The 14,653-nt window shown below is 46.6% G+C and overlaps 2 protein-coding genes across 4 annotated transcripts; one reads left to right on the top strand and one right to left on the bottom strand.

The window, feature by feature from the left end:
• Positions 1-801: 801 nt before the first annotated feature.
• LOC123137646 (homeobox-leucine zipper protein ROC5) lies at positions 802-7,291 on the bottom strand. Its single transcript, XM_044557467.1, has 9 exons — positions 6,795-7,291; positions 6,463-6,701; positions 6,243-6,360; positions 5,450-6,163; positions 5,248-5,349; positions 4,918-5,145; positions 3,274-3,451; positions 2,666-3,039; positions 802-1,647 (listed from the first exon to the last, which is right to left on the bottom strand). Exons 1-9 carry the CDS (start codon positions 6,894-6,896, stop codon positions 1,288-1,290), a joined length of 2,415 nt encoding a protein of 804 aa, XP_044413402.1. The 5' UTR covers positions 6,897-7,291; the 3' UTR covers positions 802-1,287.
• A 291-nt stretch (positions 7,292-7,582) lies between these two features.
• On the top strand, positions 7,583-11,618 carry LOC123134291 (protein ALP1-like). 3 transcript variants are annotated; one of them, XM_044553560.1, is made up of 5 exons: positions 7,583-7,916; positions 8,337-8,424; positions 8,524-9,024; positions 9,115-9,340; positions 9,423-10,166. In XM_044553560.1, the coding sequence occupies exons 3-5, from the start codon at positions 8,524-8,526 to the stop codon at positions 9,878-9,880; spliced, it is 1,185 nt and encodes a 394-aa protein (XP_044409495.1). In that variant the 5' UTR covers positions 7,583-7,916; positions 8,337-8,424; the 3' UTR covers positions 9,881-10,166. The 3 variants fall into 3 exon arrangements, with proteins under 3 accessions (XP_044409495.1, XP_044409496.1, XP_044409497.1); XM_044553561.1 differs by lacking the exons at positions 8,524-9,024; positions 9,115-9,340; positions 9,423-10,166 and adding exons at positions 10,214-10,528; positions 10,917-11,618 and having other exon boundaries at positions 7,602-7,916; XM_044553562.1 differs by lacking the exons at positions 8,524-9,024; positions 9,115-9,340; positions 9,423-10,166 and adding exons at positions 10,214-10,528; positions 10,917-11,618 and having other exon boundaries at positions 7,859-7,872.
• Positions 11,619-14,653: the final 3,035 nt, after the last annotated feature.

Below are 14,653 nucleotides of genomic sequence, written 5' to 3'. Positions count from 1 at the left end.
TACATGGCTAAAGGGGCGTTGTGTGTGAACCCTAAATATAGCAATCCATCTAGTCTCTTCGATGAGTTTATCAACTTCACCCGACAGATCTAGATCCTCCTCCTCCTCGCCATGGAGATTCAGTCCAACGAACCGATCTTCCAGGTTGCAGTCCATATCCTAAGAGCCACGGGACCCATCCCGTCCAAACGCCTCCTCCGCTGAGTGCATGCTCGCCGACGGTCCCGCCATGGGAGATCTCACGTAGGGGAGACTGTAGCGGTGGTGATCACGTGGGAATCGGTCCAAAGGAGCGATCCAACGTGAGAGATTTGATATTTTGGGTGTAGATGGGGAACCCTAGCGCAGCCGCCAGGGGAAAACTCAAGTGCGCCGGCCTGTTTGTTGACAGCACCGAAAAGCCGATAGACTTCGGTGGTGCAAAGGACGGTATCGGACTTCACTTTTGATCCAATTATATGTGCAGTCCAGTGTGAAAAGAAACCTTTTTTCCTCTGGGTCGTTGAGATGAAAAAAAAACTTTCGGCTGTACGTGCAAACTGTCAAACTGGGTGTGACAGCAGCACGACCCATCGCCATCGACGTAACAGCCAGCGACCCCACGCCGCAGGCCGGCACAGAGCAGTGAATCCTGTGCGGCCGTGGCAATGTACGCTGAGCACCCACAGTATTTCTTTGCACGAGACTTGATAGCATACTGAACTTCACAGGACCTTTAGAGACCACTCTTTATGACCAAACTGTAGGTACTCCAAACAGCACCTACATAACCAAAGACTACAACCAAGAAGAGCGTCAGTGCAGCAGTAATCTGAACTTTGGCCGGCCATTGATTGCAAAAATAAATCCCAGTTGATCCACAGCAACGCCAGACATTATTTGGCTGATAGCTTTCAAACGTTCATGTTTGATTCTAGACCTCTACCAGAACCTATGGACGGCACTAGTAGATCAACCCAGCATTCCCGAGTCTCCACTTGCACACCAGCTCATCCTTACAACAGAAAGAGAGAGACGGACAAAACAGAGGCAACGAGCCAGCCGAAAGTTCACCCTAAAACGATGGAACTATAGCATGTCCTTCAAGAAATGTCTAAAATGCATGGGCACCGGGGAATACAGCCGACGGAAGAGGCCGAGTCAATACCCGAACCACCACCATTGCTCTGTGCTAAGGACCTTTCAAGTAAGATCCTTATCACCTAGCAAAGGATTTTTTTTTTCATTGCGCGGTTCGTTCTTGACTCAGGCTCGACGTCGCCGGTCATCCCCAAGGCAAAATCCACCCTAACACTCAGGCGTTGCACATTGCAGCGCCGTCTTGATCTTCTTGATAGTGCAGGAGATAAGATTGTTCACGGTCTCGACCGATTCCACGGTGAGCTTGGCGGTGGGCTGGCTGTTCACAAGAATCTGGAATGCCACGGTCAGCAGAGAGCCGCCGGTCTTGTGCTCGCTGCCGATGCTAGGACCATCGGGCAGAATGGCAAATCCAGATGGCAGCAGAGCAACATAGGTGGAGTCCCCGCCGTTCATGACGAGCTGCATTGCAGGGATGTCCACAGGAGCGTATACAACAATCGACCCGGATGCATCAGTGCATGTTTCCTGAAGGATCAGCATGCTGCTCTGGTTGGCACTCATGGCCTGCAGCAGAAGGTAAGAATAATTAGAGATTTTTTTTAATAACATTTGGTAGTATCAATAGTAAAATTCAAAATGTCCAGAACAAAAATGTTGAAATTTTGATGGAGCAGTCAATATTTCGTATCTGACAATTAAACAGTTCCGAATCGAGAGTACATGGCACATTATTTGCACGAGGAAAGGTGGGGTTCTTCTTTTCTTTTAGGAAAGATGGGGTTCTTCTTTTCTTTTCTTACGAAGTCTTTGGGATCAGGATCTACACGATCTGCACAAAGGATCCGGGACAGCTTTGGGTTTGGATTCTAACACTTTGTACGCATTACAAAACAGTAATGAAAGTTGTCAGCCTGACACCTTTTCGAGCAGATCTGCGCCTCGTTCCCCAGTTTGGTCCCAGTTTTGGACCCTTCCGCAGACGTTGTGTAAAAGTGTGGCGCTACTCATTCTAGACTTTCTAGTCGGCTTTAGCTTTTGGCCCATGATTACGACCTTTTTTCAGCTGCCCTAGACTCCTAACAGTACTTGATGGAAAGTTGCCAGACTTTTCTTTGTGATCTTCTCCTTGTCATCATTGGTTCACAACATAGTGATTATTACTGGATAATGGATATGGTGTTGTAGTGTTATTCTATGTGACAGCTCCCAGACTATTGTCAACTAGCCTATATTTGTGACATCCAGAAACTTTTCCATGTATGTAAAACATTTCCAGAGTTCAGTAAGCTGTTTGTGATGTCAGTGGTCAGCTAGAAAGTGACGTAAAATGGAGTACTAAATCATTTTCTTAATCTAGTACTAAATCCATCTAAGTACACTTCAAAGATTATGCACAGCCATATACCAATTCGTGGGTAAGCATGTGGAACAAACAACAAAAATGTTGCAGGTTCATATCTGATCTAGTGAAAGTGATATGCCATACCCTAGACATATCGCCATTCTGGGAAAACCTCTTTAACCAGATAAGAGTTAACTATTAAAGAAGTAATAGAACAGAAGCAGATTAAGTAATACTCACACTGGCTCTGAGGAGGGATACCGAATTTCCATTCTGATGCCCCTTTGCAATTCGAGCCATCTCCTGCATGGGCCCTCCATTACTGAGGATGTCCCACTCGGCACGCAGCTGTTCATCACGCAGAAAGTCGAACAACTTCTCAGGGGCAATAGGCACCCATACAGATGTGGCGGCACTCAGCACCACCCCTGGTGGCTCCCCAGGCTCGCTCACGCTCTTTCGTGCCATGACACGCACATCCTCACCGATGCTACCTGTTGCACCATCCAGCTTACTCCATTCACGCGCAGATGATGCGCTCACCCCCGCACAGAAGTTCTCCGTCATCCTGCGTGCGAGCTTCAGCATGCTACGCTTACCCTCTTGCGATATAGCTGGCACCAAGTGCAACATATTATTATCGACATTCTAAATAAGTGTACTTACAAAAGTATTATTTCGAACAGAATAGAATTATTTCAAAAGTAGTCTTATTTGTAACGTAGTAAGCTACTTGATAAAATGGGGTCTTAATATTAAAATGCAGCTAGCGTGTGTTATTTGACATAGAAACAGTGAGCTTTACAGGGTGTACATGGAAAATGGAAAAGGTTCCGAAATTTCTGTACCTGTTGGTTCATTAGGTGACACTGTAGCAGAGGACATGAGGATGGCCAGGCATTCACACTGGCGCTGCAGAGTGGCGAGCCAACGGCTGGCGCCAAAGGCAAGACCAGATCGGAGAAGTGGTCGGTAGAACTGATGGACAGATGCCTCATCGTATTCAGTATGCTCAACCCATGTGACCTACAGGGTAAATGCATCTGTTAGCCATAAATGCACGCCCACATGCAATTGTCTTGGGGTGTTGTAATACAACAACCGAGTTCTGAGCGCAATACAAACACACAACTGTGGGTACACGGTGCAGAGTGCAGAGATTAGATAGCTCTTTTTTTAACCATATGATGTAGTACTTCTGTTTTGAAGTAAAAACGTGAAAACTACACATTGGGCAGTTTGCCAGTTAACCAGTCCCAAGATGTGGACCTACTGATGGTCCATGGGTTCCACCATAACTTCTAGTGTGCAATTGTTGAATTATAGTAGTTTGTACCAGGCATAGCATTTTACTATTACTGTGGTGAGACTTGAAAAGGATACGCAAGAGATTTAGTAACATGGAAGGAAGGGATCCACAATAAGAAATGAAAACGGCTTGTGTATAAATAAAAGAAGAACTTACATCCAGAGCAAGATAAGAGCCTATCTCTAGTTTTATAATAGAATAGCAGATACTTCTGCACATGGATTTGCCAGCAATTTTTGACATCAGTCTGATGCTACATTGTTGATTTCTTGTCTGCAAACTCCCAAATGATGCATATAGACTACTTCTAGAATATTTCTTCCTTTGAGATCCTAAAATAGATGTCATCAAAAAGTGATGCGTACATATAAGACAGCGTGTGAGCAAGGTGTTCGAGAAATGGAAGAACCTCCCCCACACACACACAGTTCCTGGATCATTGACTAATTGCTCCTGAAAGTGATCGCATAACTCACAGGACTACTATTTACTTCAACAAACTAATAAAAGAGATCTATCATTGTGTTTTCACAAGAAAACGAGTTATTTCTCACTTGTGCACAACCAGTTTTTAAAGCAAATCAGTTTCCTTAATCAGGTCCACATATTAAGAACAGCTCAAGATCTGTGCAAAGCTGAGGTACACAGACATAACAAAGGAAATGAGCAAGTGTCGCAGATTTCAACATGTCAGGAACACCTTGAAAAAATACAAGACAATAAGTTACCCAAGGTGCTCCATCCAAGGGGTAGAAGCATCTAATCCCCTAGAAAAGTTGGTGGTTCAATTAAACAAGCAGATCAACATGCTTGGGTAATTGTGTTGGATCCATAGAAATGTTTAATTATTCCGGGTAGCTTGTTTAACCAATCTCCTCGTTGACCAATTGATTTGTTTATGTGGGTGGTGGGTTCATGACCCTAACTAATCAATTAGGCCTTGACTTGTGAACACTATGTTGCATGGGCATCATCAAATCACATTATAAATTAATCAGCAAGATAAAACAAACACTTCCGAAAACAACGCCACTCTCCCCAAATTCTAAGAGAAGGTACAGTGGTAGTGGAGAAGTAGTGGAAGTAACATGGTTACTTCTAATGCTCCCGGAAAACTTTGACCAGTTACTTTCGTGCAAATGTTCCAGTCGCAAACTACAGTGATCATAATGTTGGTTATTACCTTGCAGTAGCCATTGGGAGTATCTTGCATCACACAGCCGGAAGGTAGCCTCCTACACTTCAGGTTTGCGCCTGCGGATGTGGTAGCAGAATTTTGATTGCTCAACAATCCATCAATGGACACATCCACCACTGCCCAGGCACCCTCAGCCAGCTGCTTGCAAAACCTGAGAAAAATAACCTCCCTTATGGGTACCAGAGGTGAGAGCACCTGTAGCTCAGCCTTCATCTGTTGCAAGAAAAAACAAGTAAAAATTAGCAACTCAGACTCAGAGGTCACATGTGTGGACACCTTGCATACGATGGACACTGGGGACTGTTAGGCACTTACTAGCAGCAATGCTCCATTTCTGCTTCCACCAATGCCGTTAGACACCTCCTCAAGGATTGTGGCCTTAGCAATCATACATGAGAACATGTCGGACCACCGCCTCTGTGAAATGAATGGAGCAACATCAGCATACTAAGCATAATATAACCACCTTTTATAAATAGGAACAAATGTATGACGGGGAAAAGGTATGAGCTCGAACCTCGTCCATAAGGGTCTCTACAAGGGCAACACTATTGTCGATGATGACCAGGCCGGACTCCCTAGAGGCCTCAGACACAAATCCGGCAGGCTTCATGCCAATGCAATGCTGGGAGGAGTGGAGATACTCCTCAAAGTTGAGTGACTCCTTGTCCGGAAAACCAGGCAATCCCGTAACCCACAAAGGATCATCGGTCTGTGCCATCTTGACAAGTTCATCCATTGCACTGATTGCAAGCTCCAAGAACACAGACCTGTCAATGTCCACCATCGATGCTAAAGCAGACCCAGTTGCCCGTGCTGGTGTGATCACGGTGCCCATCGAGCTTGAGGCACCCCCGGCATACTCACTCATCATACCGTGCATCGAAGGCTGCATAGACCCTATGCCACCGATTCCCCCGACTGCTAGCTCCAGTGACGAGTTCGGCAGGGGCATCGACAGGTGTGGCTGCAGCTGGAGTGGCGACAGAAGGGACACGGGCTTGCCGAGGAACTTGGTGGCGAGGGTGCAGACACGGTTGAGTTCGTCCTTGAGCCGTGCATTCTCCATGCGCAGGTGCTGTTCCTCCAGGGAGACCTCCCCAAGCATGGCCGGGCTGCCGCAGCCGCCGCACATTGGGGTGCGCATGGCCTCCCTGATGGTCAGGTTCTCCGTGCGCAGCTTTTCATTCTCCTGCTTCAGCAGCGCGTTCTCGTGCCGCTCCAGTTGCGTCTGGGCTCGGAAACGACGCGTCAGGATTCGCACGAGACCACGGGCCAAATGAGAAATGGATCGCGGATGGTAAATCTACCTTCATCTGCGTGCGGCGGTTCTGGAACCAGAACTTGACCTGCCGCGCGTCGAGGGAGAGTCTCTTGCTGAGCTCTGCGCGCTGCTTCTCGTCCGGGTGGGGGCACTCCTTGAACAGCCTACACGAGGCGGAGAGGACGACGAACCCATGCATGAGAGGACAAGAGGAAAAAGGCGGAGAGAGAAGGTGGATGCAAATAGCTTTGGGCGGTGGCTCTTACGCTTCGAGCTCCTGGATCTGCTGCGGCGTGTGGCGGTGGTAGCGCTTCTTCCGCTTGCGGGGGTTGCTGCCGCTGGGCTCGGCGTCGTCGTCGTCGTCGCCGACGCCGGAGATGGCGTCCAGGTGGTCGCTCCCTGACCGGCTGTCGTTCTGCGCCTCCGCGTCCCTGGCCATCGCGCCGCCCGCGCCGTCAGCAAACATCCGCCCGCCTATGCCGCCGTCTCGGCCGCCGGCGTTGTCCTGAAAACGTAAAAAACTCCACCAATCACCCACCACGGCAAGGTGAAGCAAAGCGAAAGAGCGTTCCGGCCGTGACGAGCGCCGAACGCGTACCAGCCCGAGGGAGAGCGCGGGCGAGGACGAGAAGGCGCCGGCGTAAGGGAACTGCATGCCGCCGCCTCCGCCGCCGCCGTCGAAGAGGCCCCCGAAGCTCATCCTCCCACGTCCCCCGGGAGGAGCAGACACGACACGAGTGCAGACCCGCGTCGCCTTTTCACCGTCTCTATCCTGTGTCCCAAAAAGGGCCTGCGCCTGGATCTGCACACCTCACGACCCGAATCCTCGGCCGCGGCTCTGGACGGGGTGGAGATATAGAGAGAGAGAGACTCGCCCCGCCTCGCCTCGGCCACCCTCTTTCTACTACCACTGCTACTTCTACGAGATTAGGCTCCTCCTCAAAACCCTAACCCTCCACGGCGAGGGGAGGATTAGAATAAGGGAGGAGAGGCGAGGGCGAGGCGGGCGAGCGAGCGAGAGCCGGCGATTAAAGAAAGCTTTATGCACGGGGGGATGGGAACGGGAGGGTCAAAATGGCAAGACGACGATACGAGGGGGGCGATGGGGGGAGGACTCCCCGGGTGTGGACGCACGGAAAAGGGGTGGGGAGAAACGCGAGGCGCTGACGCTGATGCAGCGCAGTCAAACGGGCGGTGCGGTGCCTGTTTTTTGTTGCCTTCCGGCGCTCCGCTTACTTTCTTGCGCGGAGCCGCGGAGGGCCGTCCGGTCCGGGCCCGTTTCGTCCCCGCCTCCACGGCGTCGTGTGCTAGCTCCTCTGGCCCGACCAGCGCAGCGGCTCCTTTGGGATGCGTTTGGATGCTGGGCTATCCCTCCATGGGACAGGGATAGCAGTTTTTTAAGTGGATAGCAGTCGTTTGTTTCACGGGCGAGTTGGGATAGGGATGGCTAGATGCTTCGAATATTCGTCCAAAACTCGGCTCCGCGGGTCCGCGAAAATCTCGCGGATGTGGGCATCCCGCGCGCGCGGGGGGCGCGAAGGGAGCCCGTGAAACGTTTTTCAGCGCCGTCTCGTTTCATTCGCCTCCCACAAAAGGGCAACCTTATCTCTTTTCCCCTTTCCATTTCACTTCTCTCCTGTCCAGTGGCGGCGGCAGATCGAAGCCCGACGACGGCGGTGAGTGCGTAGCGGCGCCAGCAGATCGAAGCCCGACGACGGCGGTGAGTGCGCAGCGTCGTGGCTCTCTCCTTCTTTTCCTCCGCTCCTCATCTGCCATCAGAGGTCATGGTGGCGGCGGCCAGCCAGGTGAGTGCCGCGCGCGGCCGCCGGAGGCCTGAGGATAGCGGCGCCGTCCCTGCTTCTCTCCGGCCGGCGCGCCTGCTGTGCGCCCCGTGCGCGGGTGCTGCGCCGGCCCTGCATCTGTCCGGCAAGTGCGCATGCTGTGCGCCGCGTGAGAGCAGATGTTGTGCGCGGTACGCCGGCCTGCTAGCTGCTTGGCCCTGCTTGCTGCGTGGATCTTGCTAGCTCTGCAGCCAAACTTGCTTTGTGTACTGCGGCGGCCAGATGTACTGATGTGTGCTTTCTCCATTGATTTTCTATCCAACATGCTAATCTTTTTTTGTTGTTTCTTTGTGCTGCAGTAGCTCAGGTCAAAGGCAGGTCAAAGGCGACAGGGAAGTCAGGGACTACTACATCTTCCTATCGTTGATTTTCTCTCCAAAATCTAAGGTAACTTGTTAACTGCTCCTCCTATGTACTGCTTGACAGAGGATGTACATGTTGACTTGTTCCTGCTGAAGTTATATCATTTGTACTATTATATTGTAGATGGACAAAAAGACAAAGATGTTAATTTGTGCGGCAGTGGCACAATGGTTTATCAATATGATAGCTTTGGTTGTTCAATCTAGAAAAAGAAAAAGGAGAGAAGCAATTACATATGCCCCAATCGATGAGAGAGATAGGATGAGAAGAGAGTACTTTGATAACAAAGTATGGAAAAATGATACAACTAGTGTGAACATGCTCAGGCTTCGGAGGGCACCATTCTTTCGGTTTTGTCAACTCTTTAGAGATCGCAATTTGCTAAAAGACACAGTCCATATGTCTATTGAGCAACAAGTAGCAATGTTTTTGCACACCATTGGTCATAATGTCAGGAATAGGGTAATTGGAGGGAATTTCGGTAGATCCGGGGAAGTTGTTAGCCGGTATTTCCATAGAGTACTCCATGCAATTGGTGAGCTTCGAGATGACCTTATTAGGAAGCCTTCATTGGAGACTCAAACCAAAGTAGAAGGAAACTACCGGTGGGATCCATACTTTAAGGTATGAGATTGAGTGACAACTACATTTTGTCATTGTAGAAACAAATCTGTTTAGATCCTAATTTTTTTGGGTGTTATTTCCATCAAATAGGATTGTATTGGAGCTATTGATGGCACACATGTACGTGCCTCTGTTACTCCTGATATGGAGCCTGCCTTTCGTGGTAGAAAGAAACATACTACTCAAAATGTGATGGCGGCTGTTGATTTTGATCTTCGATTCACATATGTGTTGGCTGGTTGGGAAGGGACAGCACATGATGCTACAGTTTTACGTGATGCTTTAATACGTGAAAACGGTCTACGTGTCCCACAAGGTAATAGATTAACTGTGTAGATACATGTTGTCAATGAGATTTTGGTATATATGTAAGTAACCCAAATGTTTGTCATACTTAGGAAAATTTTATCTAGTTGATGCTGGATATGGAGTCAAACCAGGGTTCTTGCCACCTTTTCGTGGTGTGAGGTACCATTTGAATGAGTGGGGAAACAATCCTGTGCAAAATGAGAAGGAGCTGTTCAACCTTAGGCATTCTTCTCTTCGCACAACCGTAGAACGTGCATTTGGGTCATTGAAGAGAAGATTCAAAATTCTTGATGATGCCACTCCATTCTTTCTTTATCCTACTCAAGTAGATATTGTTGTGGCTTGCTGCATCATTCAAAATTGGGTTCTAAATGATGGGATTGATGAATATATCATACCTGAGGATGAATGGGTGCCAAATATCACTCATGCTTCAACATCAACTGGACAAGCAGAAGAACATGCATACATGGTTAACTTTAGGCAAGGCCTTGCTGATCAAATGTGGGAAGACCGACAAAACTATATGCAACATCAAAACGTGTAGTAGCTACCATGTCATTTAGTTTGCTGCGACAATCTATTGTACTTTCTTGTTGGAACTATTGTTTTTGCTGGAATTACTTTGTAATGTCATTTTATCCGTTGTAATATTTGCTGAATTGGTTATTCGTCTCCAAATACTTGTGGAATTGGTTCTTTATCTCCAAATGCTTGCTGAATTGGTTTATTATCTCTAAATACTTCTTGAATTGGTTTTTTATCTTCAAATACTTGTTGAATTGGTTCTCTATCTCCAAAGGCTTGCTGAATTGGTTCATTATCTCTAAATACTTGCTGAAATTTATTCATTGTGTCTAAATATTTGTTGCAATTTCAGGATATGGCTGCTAGGCAAATTTCATGGACACCTACCATGTCATCATACATGCTAGCGAACCTATGTGCTGTGGTGACCGGTGGCCATAGAACCGGTACCGCCTTCAAGAATGTACATTGGAATGCTTGTGCCATGGCTATGAATGAACATTTTAACCGCACTGACTTAATTGGAACCCACATCACAAATCATACAAGGACATGGAAGAGGAAGTATAAACAGATAGTGCACCTCAAATCATTGAGTGGTGCACTTTGGGATGAAGAGAACTTTATGATTGTTCTTGATCATGAGCATTACACAAACCACATTAAGGTATCTATTTCACCGCCCTTTTAGTACTTGATGAATTTGGTTATATATATATATATATATGCAAATCCTTGCTGAAATGAGCTATTTCTTTGCTGGAATGACTCCATTCACTGCTGGAATAAGTAATTTTATATCAAAATCCTTGCTGATGAGCTTTTTCATGCATTATCACTTGCTTGCACTTCTTTATACTCCATTTCCTTGATGGGATAAGTACTTTTATATCCAAATCCTTACTGAAATGAGCTTTTTCATGCATTATATCTTGCTGGAATTTATTCTTTCATGCATTATAGCTTGCTGGAATTTATTCTTTCATGCATTATAACTTGCTATAATTTATTTGTATTCCCATTCCTTGCTAAAATGATTACCTTTGTTTATAAAGGACCACAAAGAAGATGAACCCTTCCTTAACAAGCCTATTAAACATTATGAAGAGATGCTGGTTATCGTTGGAGCTAGCATGGCTACAGGGCAATATGCAAAAGGCTCAAGTGACCCTTTAGGTACAGATGTGATTGATCTTGAAGAACCGAAAGCCAACAAAGCTGCTGCCCCTCATGAAGAGGTTTCCCAATCACCCACTTGTGGCGAGTCAGCTGCTCCCAAGTTGAAGAAAGCCAAAACCAATCCTTCTGCAGAAGACAGGATGCATGCAACCATAATGGCTTCAAGTGAAAGGCTTGCTGTTGCCATAGAGAAACTTATTAGCAGCGCCAACCCCGCCATTGATGGTCTTTGGGATGAGATGAAAGAACTCCCTGGTTTTGATTTGGATTCCCTTGCACATTACTATGCCTATTTGGTTGACAATCCTCGTGTTGCAACAGCATTCAAGGTCTTGGGAGATGTCCAGAGAAAGGTTTGGGTCTCTAGGTATGTGAAGAGTACCTTCCCTGAAGCCGACGCATGATGAGTTTATATGGGTAGTTTGACTTGTACTTTTGATGACAACCAAAACAATGGAGCTAATGGCTTGTATGGACTTGTTCTTTTGATTACAACCAAAACATTGAACTATGCATGGGTTGTATAACTATATATTTGATCAAGTATTCTATGGAATGTCGAGCTATATATTCTATTACTTGTTGAAATGCTTTTTTCATGCATTATTACTTGCTGAAATTTGTTCTTTCATGCATTATAATTTGCTGAAATTTGTTCTTTCATGCATTCTAACTTGTTGAAATTTATTTTTTCGTTCATTATAACTTGCTGGAGTTTGTTTTGGTATGGTGCTCAAGATTCTAAAAATGTTCTTATACTTGCTGTTGTACATATCATATTTGATTGCCTCATATTGAAAAATGGCTAACCTCACCCACCAACCAAACAGAAAAATGGCTATCCCCAACCAAAATTAACCTTCAAACCAAACAAAACATGGGCTAATCTCATCCATCAACCAAACAGAAAATATGGTTATCCTTATCCTGCTGGATAGGGATGCCCATAGCCACCCCAGCATCTCCTTCTATCCAAACGCATCCTTGCTTGCGTGCCGGGGCTAAGACAACCCGTTTCATGTTTGCTTGAGCATTTTCCTTCTAACGTGACGGCGTGACTGCTTTTTACAGCTATCCCAGGCGATTATTGACTACTAAATCAGATTTGTTTTGGATCTCTTATTACTGAGGAATCTTCTATTCATGGACACGCTTCTTCTTGACTCACTCTTTCTTCCCAAGTCTCAACGCATATCGACGAGCTGAATCAAGCATATTTTTTTTGGCGGGTAGAATCAAGCAATGGTTGTGATAGGGCAAGATAGAGTTGTTGATGGCGGGTGACGATGGATAATTTTGTTGGTGGTGTCGTAATGTCGGTCTAACTATATAAAACAAAAGCTTGGGAGTCAACGTAATGACAACTGCGGCAGGCGGGCAGAGAGACAGGGTAGGAATGACGTTGGTCGGGAAAGGATAATGCTGAGGCGGTTACCGGATAAAAGGAGAAGGTGTCGATTCACCAAATGCTAGTTAAGACTAATAAATAGATTGGTTGTTTTGTTGAGTATATGATAGGGTAAAAGGAGTATATAATAAATAGGTTGTCACGTGACATGTTAAGGCAAAATTTGATTATGGCATAATATTCCTTCCATAAATAATTGTCAGGGACCCCACTTGCCAGCTATCCGCAGAGAAGGCCGGGAGGAACAAGAGATCCCAAGGTACAATGCGATGAGTGGATGTGGTAACCGAAAGGCCCAGCGTCCACGCATAGCTGGGGGCATCATATATGCAGGCTCTAGCAGAGTACTAGGGCATTGATGAGATTGGCGGCTGGTTGTTCTTCCTCACCTACTCCCTCATCCCCTTTCCCCATTCTCTCTTCTTTCCTCCTCAATCTTGTAATTCCAGACAATATTGCTACTTATCAATTGACACACCAGCGAGAGACTAGTGTGATCCTATCAGTTGGTATTTAGAGGCAAGCCATACTACCGCCGCCACCCATGCTGGACCGCCACCACGAAACGCGTTGGAAGACGAGTGAGCGCATTGACACCATGGAGGAGCAAATCGCCAAATTCGTGGAGGCCCTAAAGGAATATGAGGAGGGGGCGGCGATCCGCGGCAAGGCGTCGCTAGATCGGGGACTACAAGGCCTCAAGGAGGAACTCAAGCAAGGGATCCACGACTCTGTCCTCGCCTTCGACGAGTGGCAGCTGGAGATCGACACCAAGGTCGTCGACCTGGACAAGACGGTGGCAGACCTGCGCAAGGAGGTTGGCCGGCTTACGCAAGGGGTTGGTGCCGGCACCCTAGGTGCGCCACCAGTGCCAGCGACAACATCATGGGTCTATGTCCCATGACACCAACCTTGAGCCCGCTGGCCACTGCAGTGCATCAAAGGAACTTGGGAAGACCGATGTTGACTCGATGTCCTCGGCGCCTCCTGCCGCCAAGGGTATGATCTAGTCCTCTCCATCACATCCTTCAACTAACACTTCCTCATTACAAAATTTCTAGTTAGAGGTCTCTTATAGCAGTGATAGCGCACTAGACACATCATATTTGCAAATAACTTTTCCCAATTTGATGGAACCAACCCAAAATTATGTCTCACTTGGTGTGAATCCTGCTTCAAACTTCATGGGGTCCATTCTAGCTTATGTGTAGAGGTCTCTTCGATGCATTTCCATGGCAAATGTAGCTCGAATCCAAATCGAAGAAATGTGTCTTCATAGGATACCCTAAAGAAACAATTGGGTACACCTTCTACCACAGATCCAAAGGCAAGATCTTTGTTGCCAATAATGGAACATTTCTAGAGAAGGAGTTTCTCTCGAAAGAAGTGAGTGGGAAAAAAGTAGAACTTGATGAGGTAATTGTACCTTCTCTCGAATTGGAAAGTAGCTCATCACAGACAACCGTTCCAGTGATGCCTGCACCAACTAGAGAGGAAGCTAATGATGATGATCATGAAACTTCAGATCAAGTTACTACTGGACCTCGTAGGTCAACCAAAGCACAATCCGCACCAGAGTGGTACGGTAATCCTATTCTGGAGGTCATGTTACTAGACCAAGGCGAACCTATGAACTATGAATAAGCTATGATGAGCCCAGATTCCGATAAATGGCTTGAGGCCATGAAACCCGAGATAGGATCCATGTATGAGAACAAAGTGTGAACTTTGGTGGACTTGCCCGATGATCGACGAGCCATAGAGAATAAATGGATTTTCAAGAAGAAGACTGACACTGATGGTAATGTTACTGTCTATAAAGCTTGACTTGTCATGAAAGGTTTTTGACAAGTTCAATGGGTTGACTATGATGAGACTTTCTCACCCGTAGCGATGCTTAAGTCTATCCGAATCATGTTAGCAATTGGCGCATTTTATGATTATGAAATCTGGAAAATGGATGTCAAAACTGCATTCCTTAATGGATTTCTTAAAGAAGAGTTGTATATGGTGCAACCAGAAGGTTTTGTCGATCCAAAATGTGCTAACAAAGTGTACAAGCTCCAGCAATCCATCTATGGACTCATGCAAGCATTTCGGAGTTGGAATATACGCTTTGATGAGGTGATAAAAGCATATGGTTTTATACAGACTTTCGGAGAAGCATGTATTTACAAGAAAATGAGTGGAAGCTCTATAGCATTT

This window comes from Triticum aestivum, chromosome 6B (genome assembly GCF_018294505.1).
Source record: "Triticum aestivum cultivar Chinese Spring chromosome 6B, IWGSC CS RefSeq v2.1, whole genome shotgun sequence".
Taxonomy (NCBI): domain Eukaryota; kingdom Viridiplantae; phylum Streptophyta; class Magnoliopsida; order Poales; family Poaceae; genus Triticum; species Triticum aestivum.
This window is presented reverse-complemented; position numbering and strand designations above follow the sequence as displayed.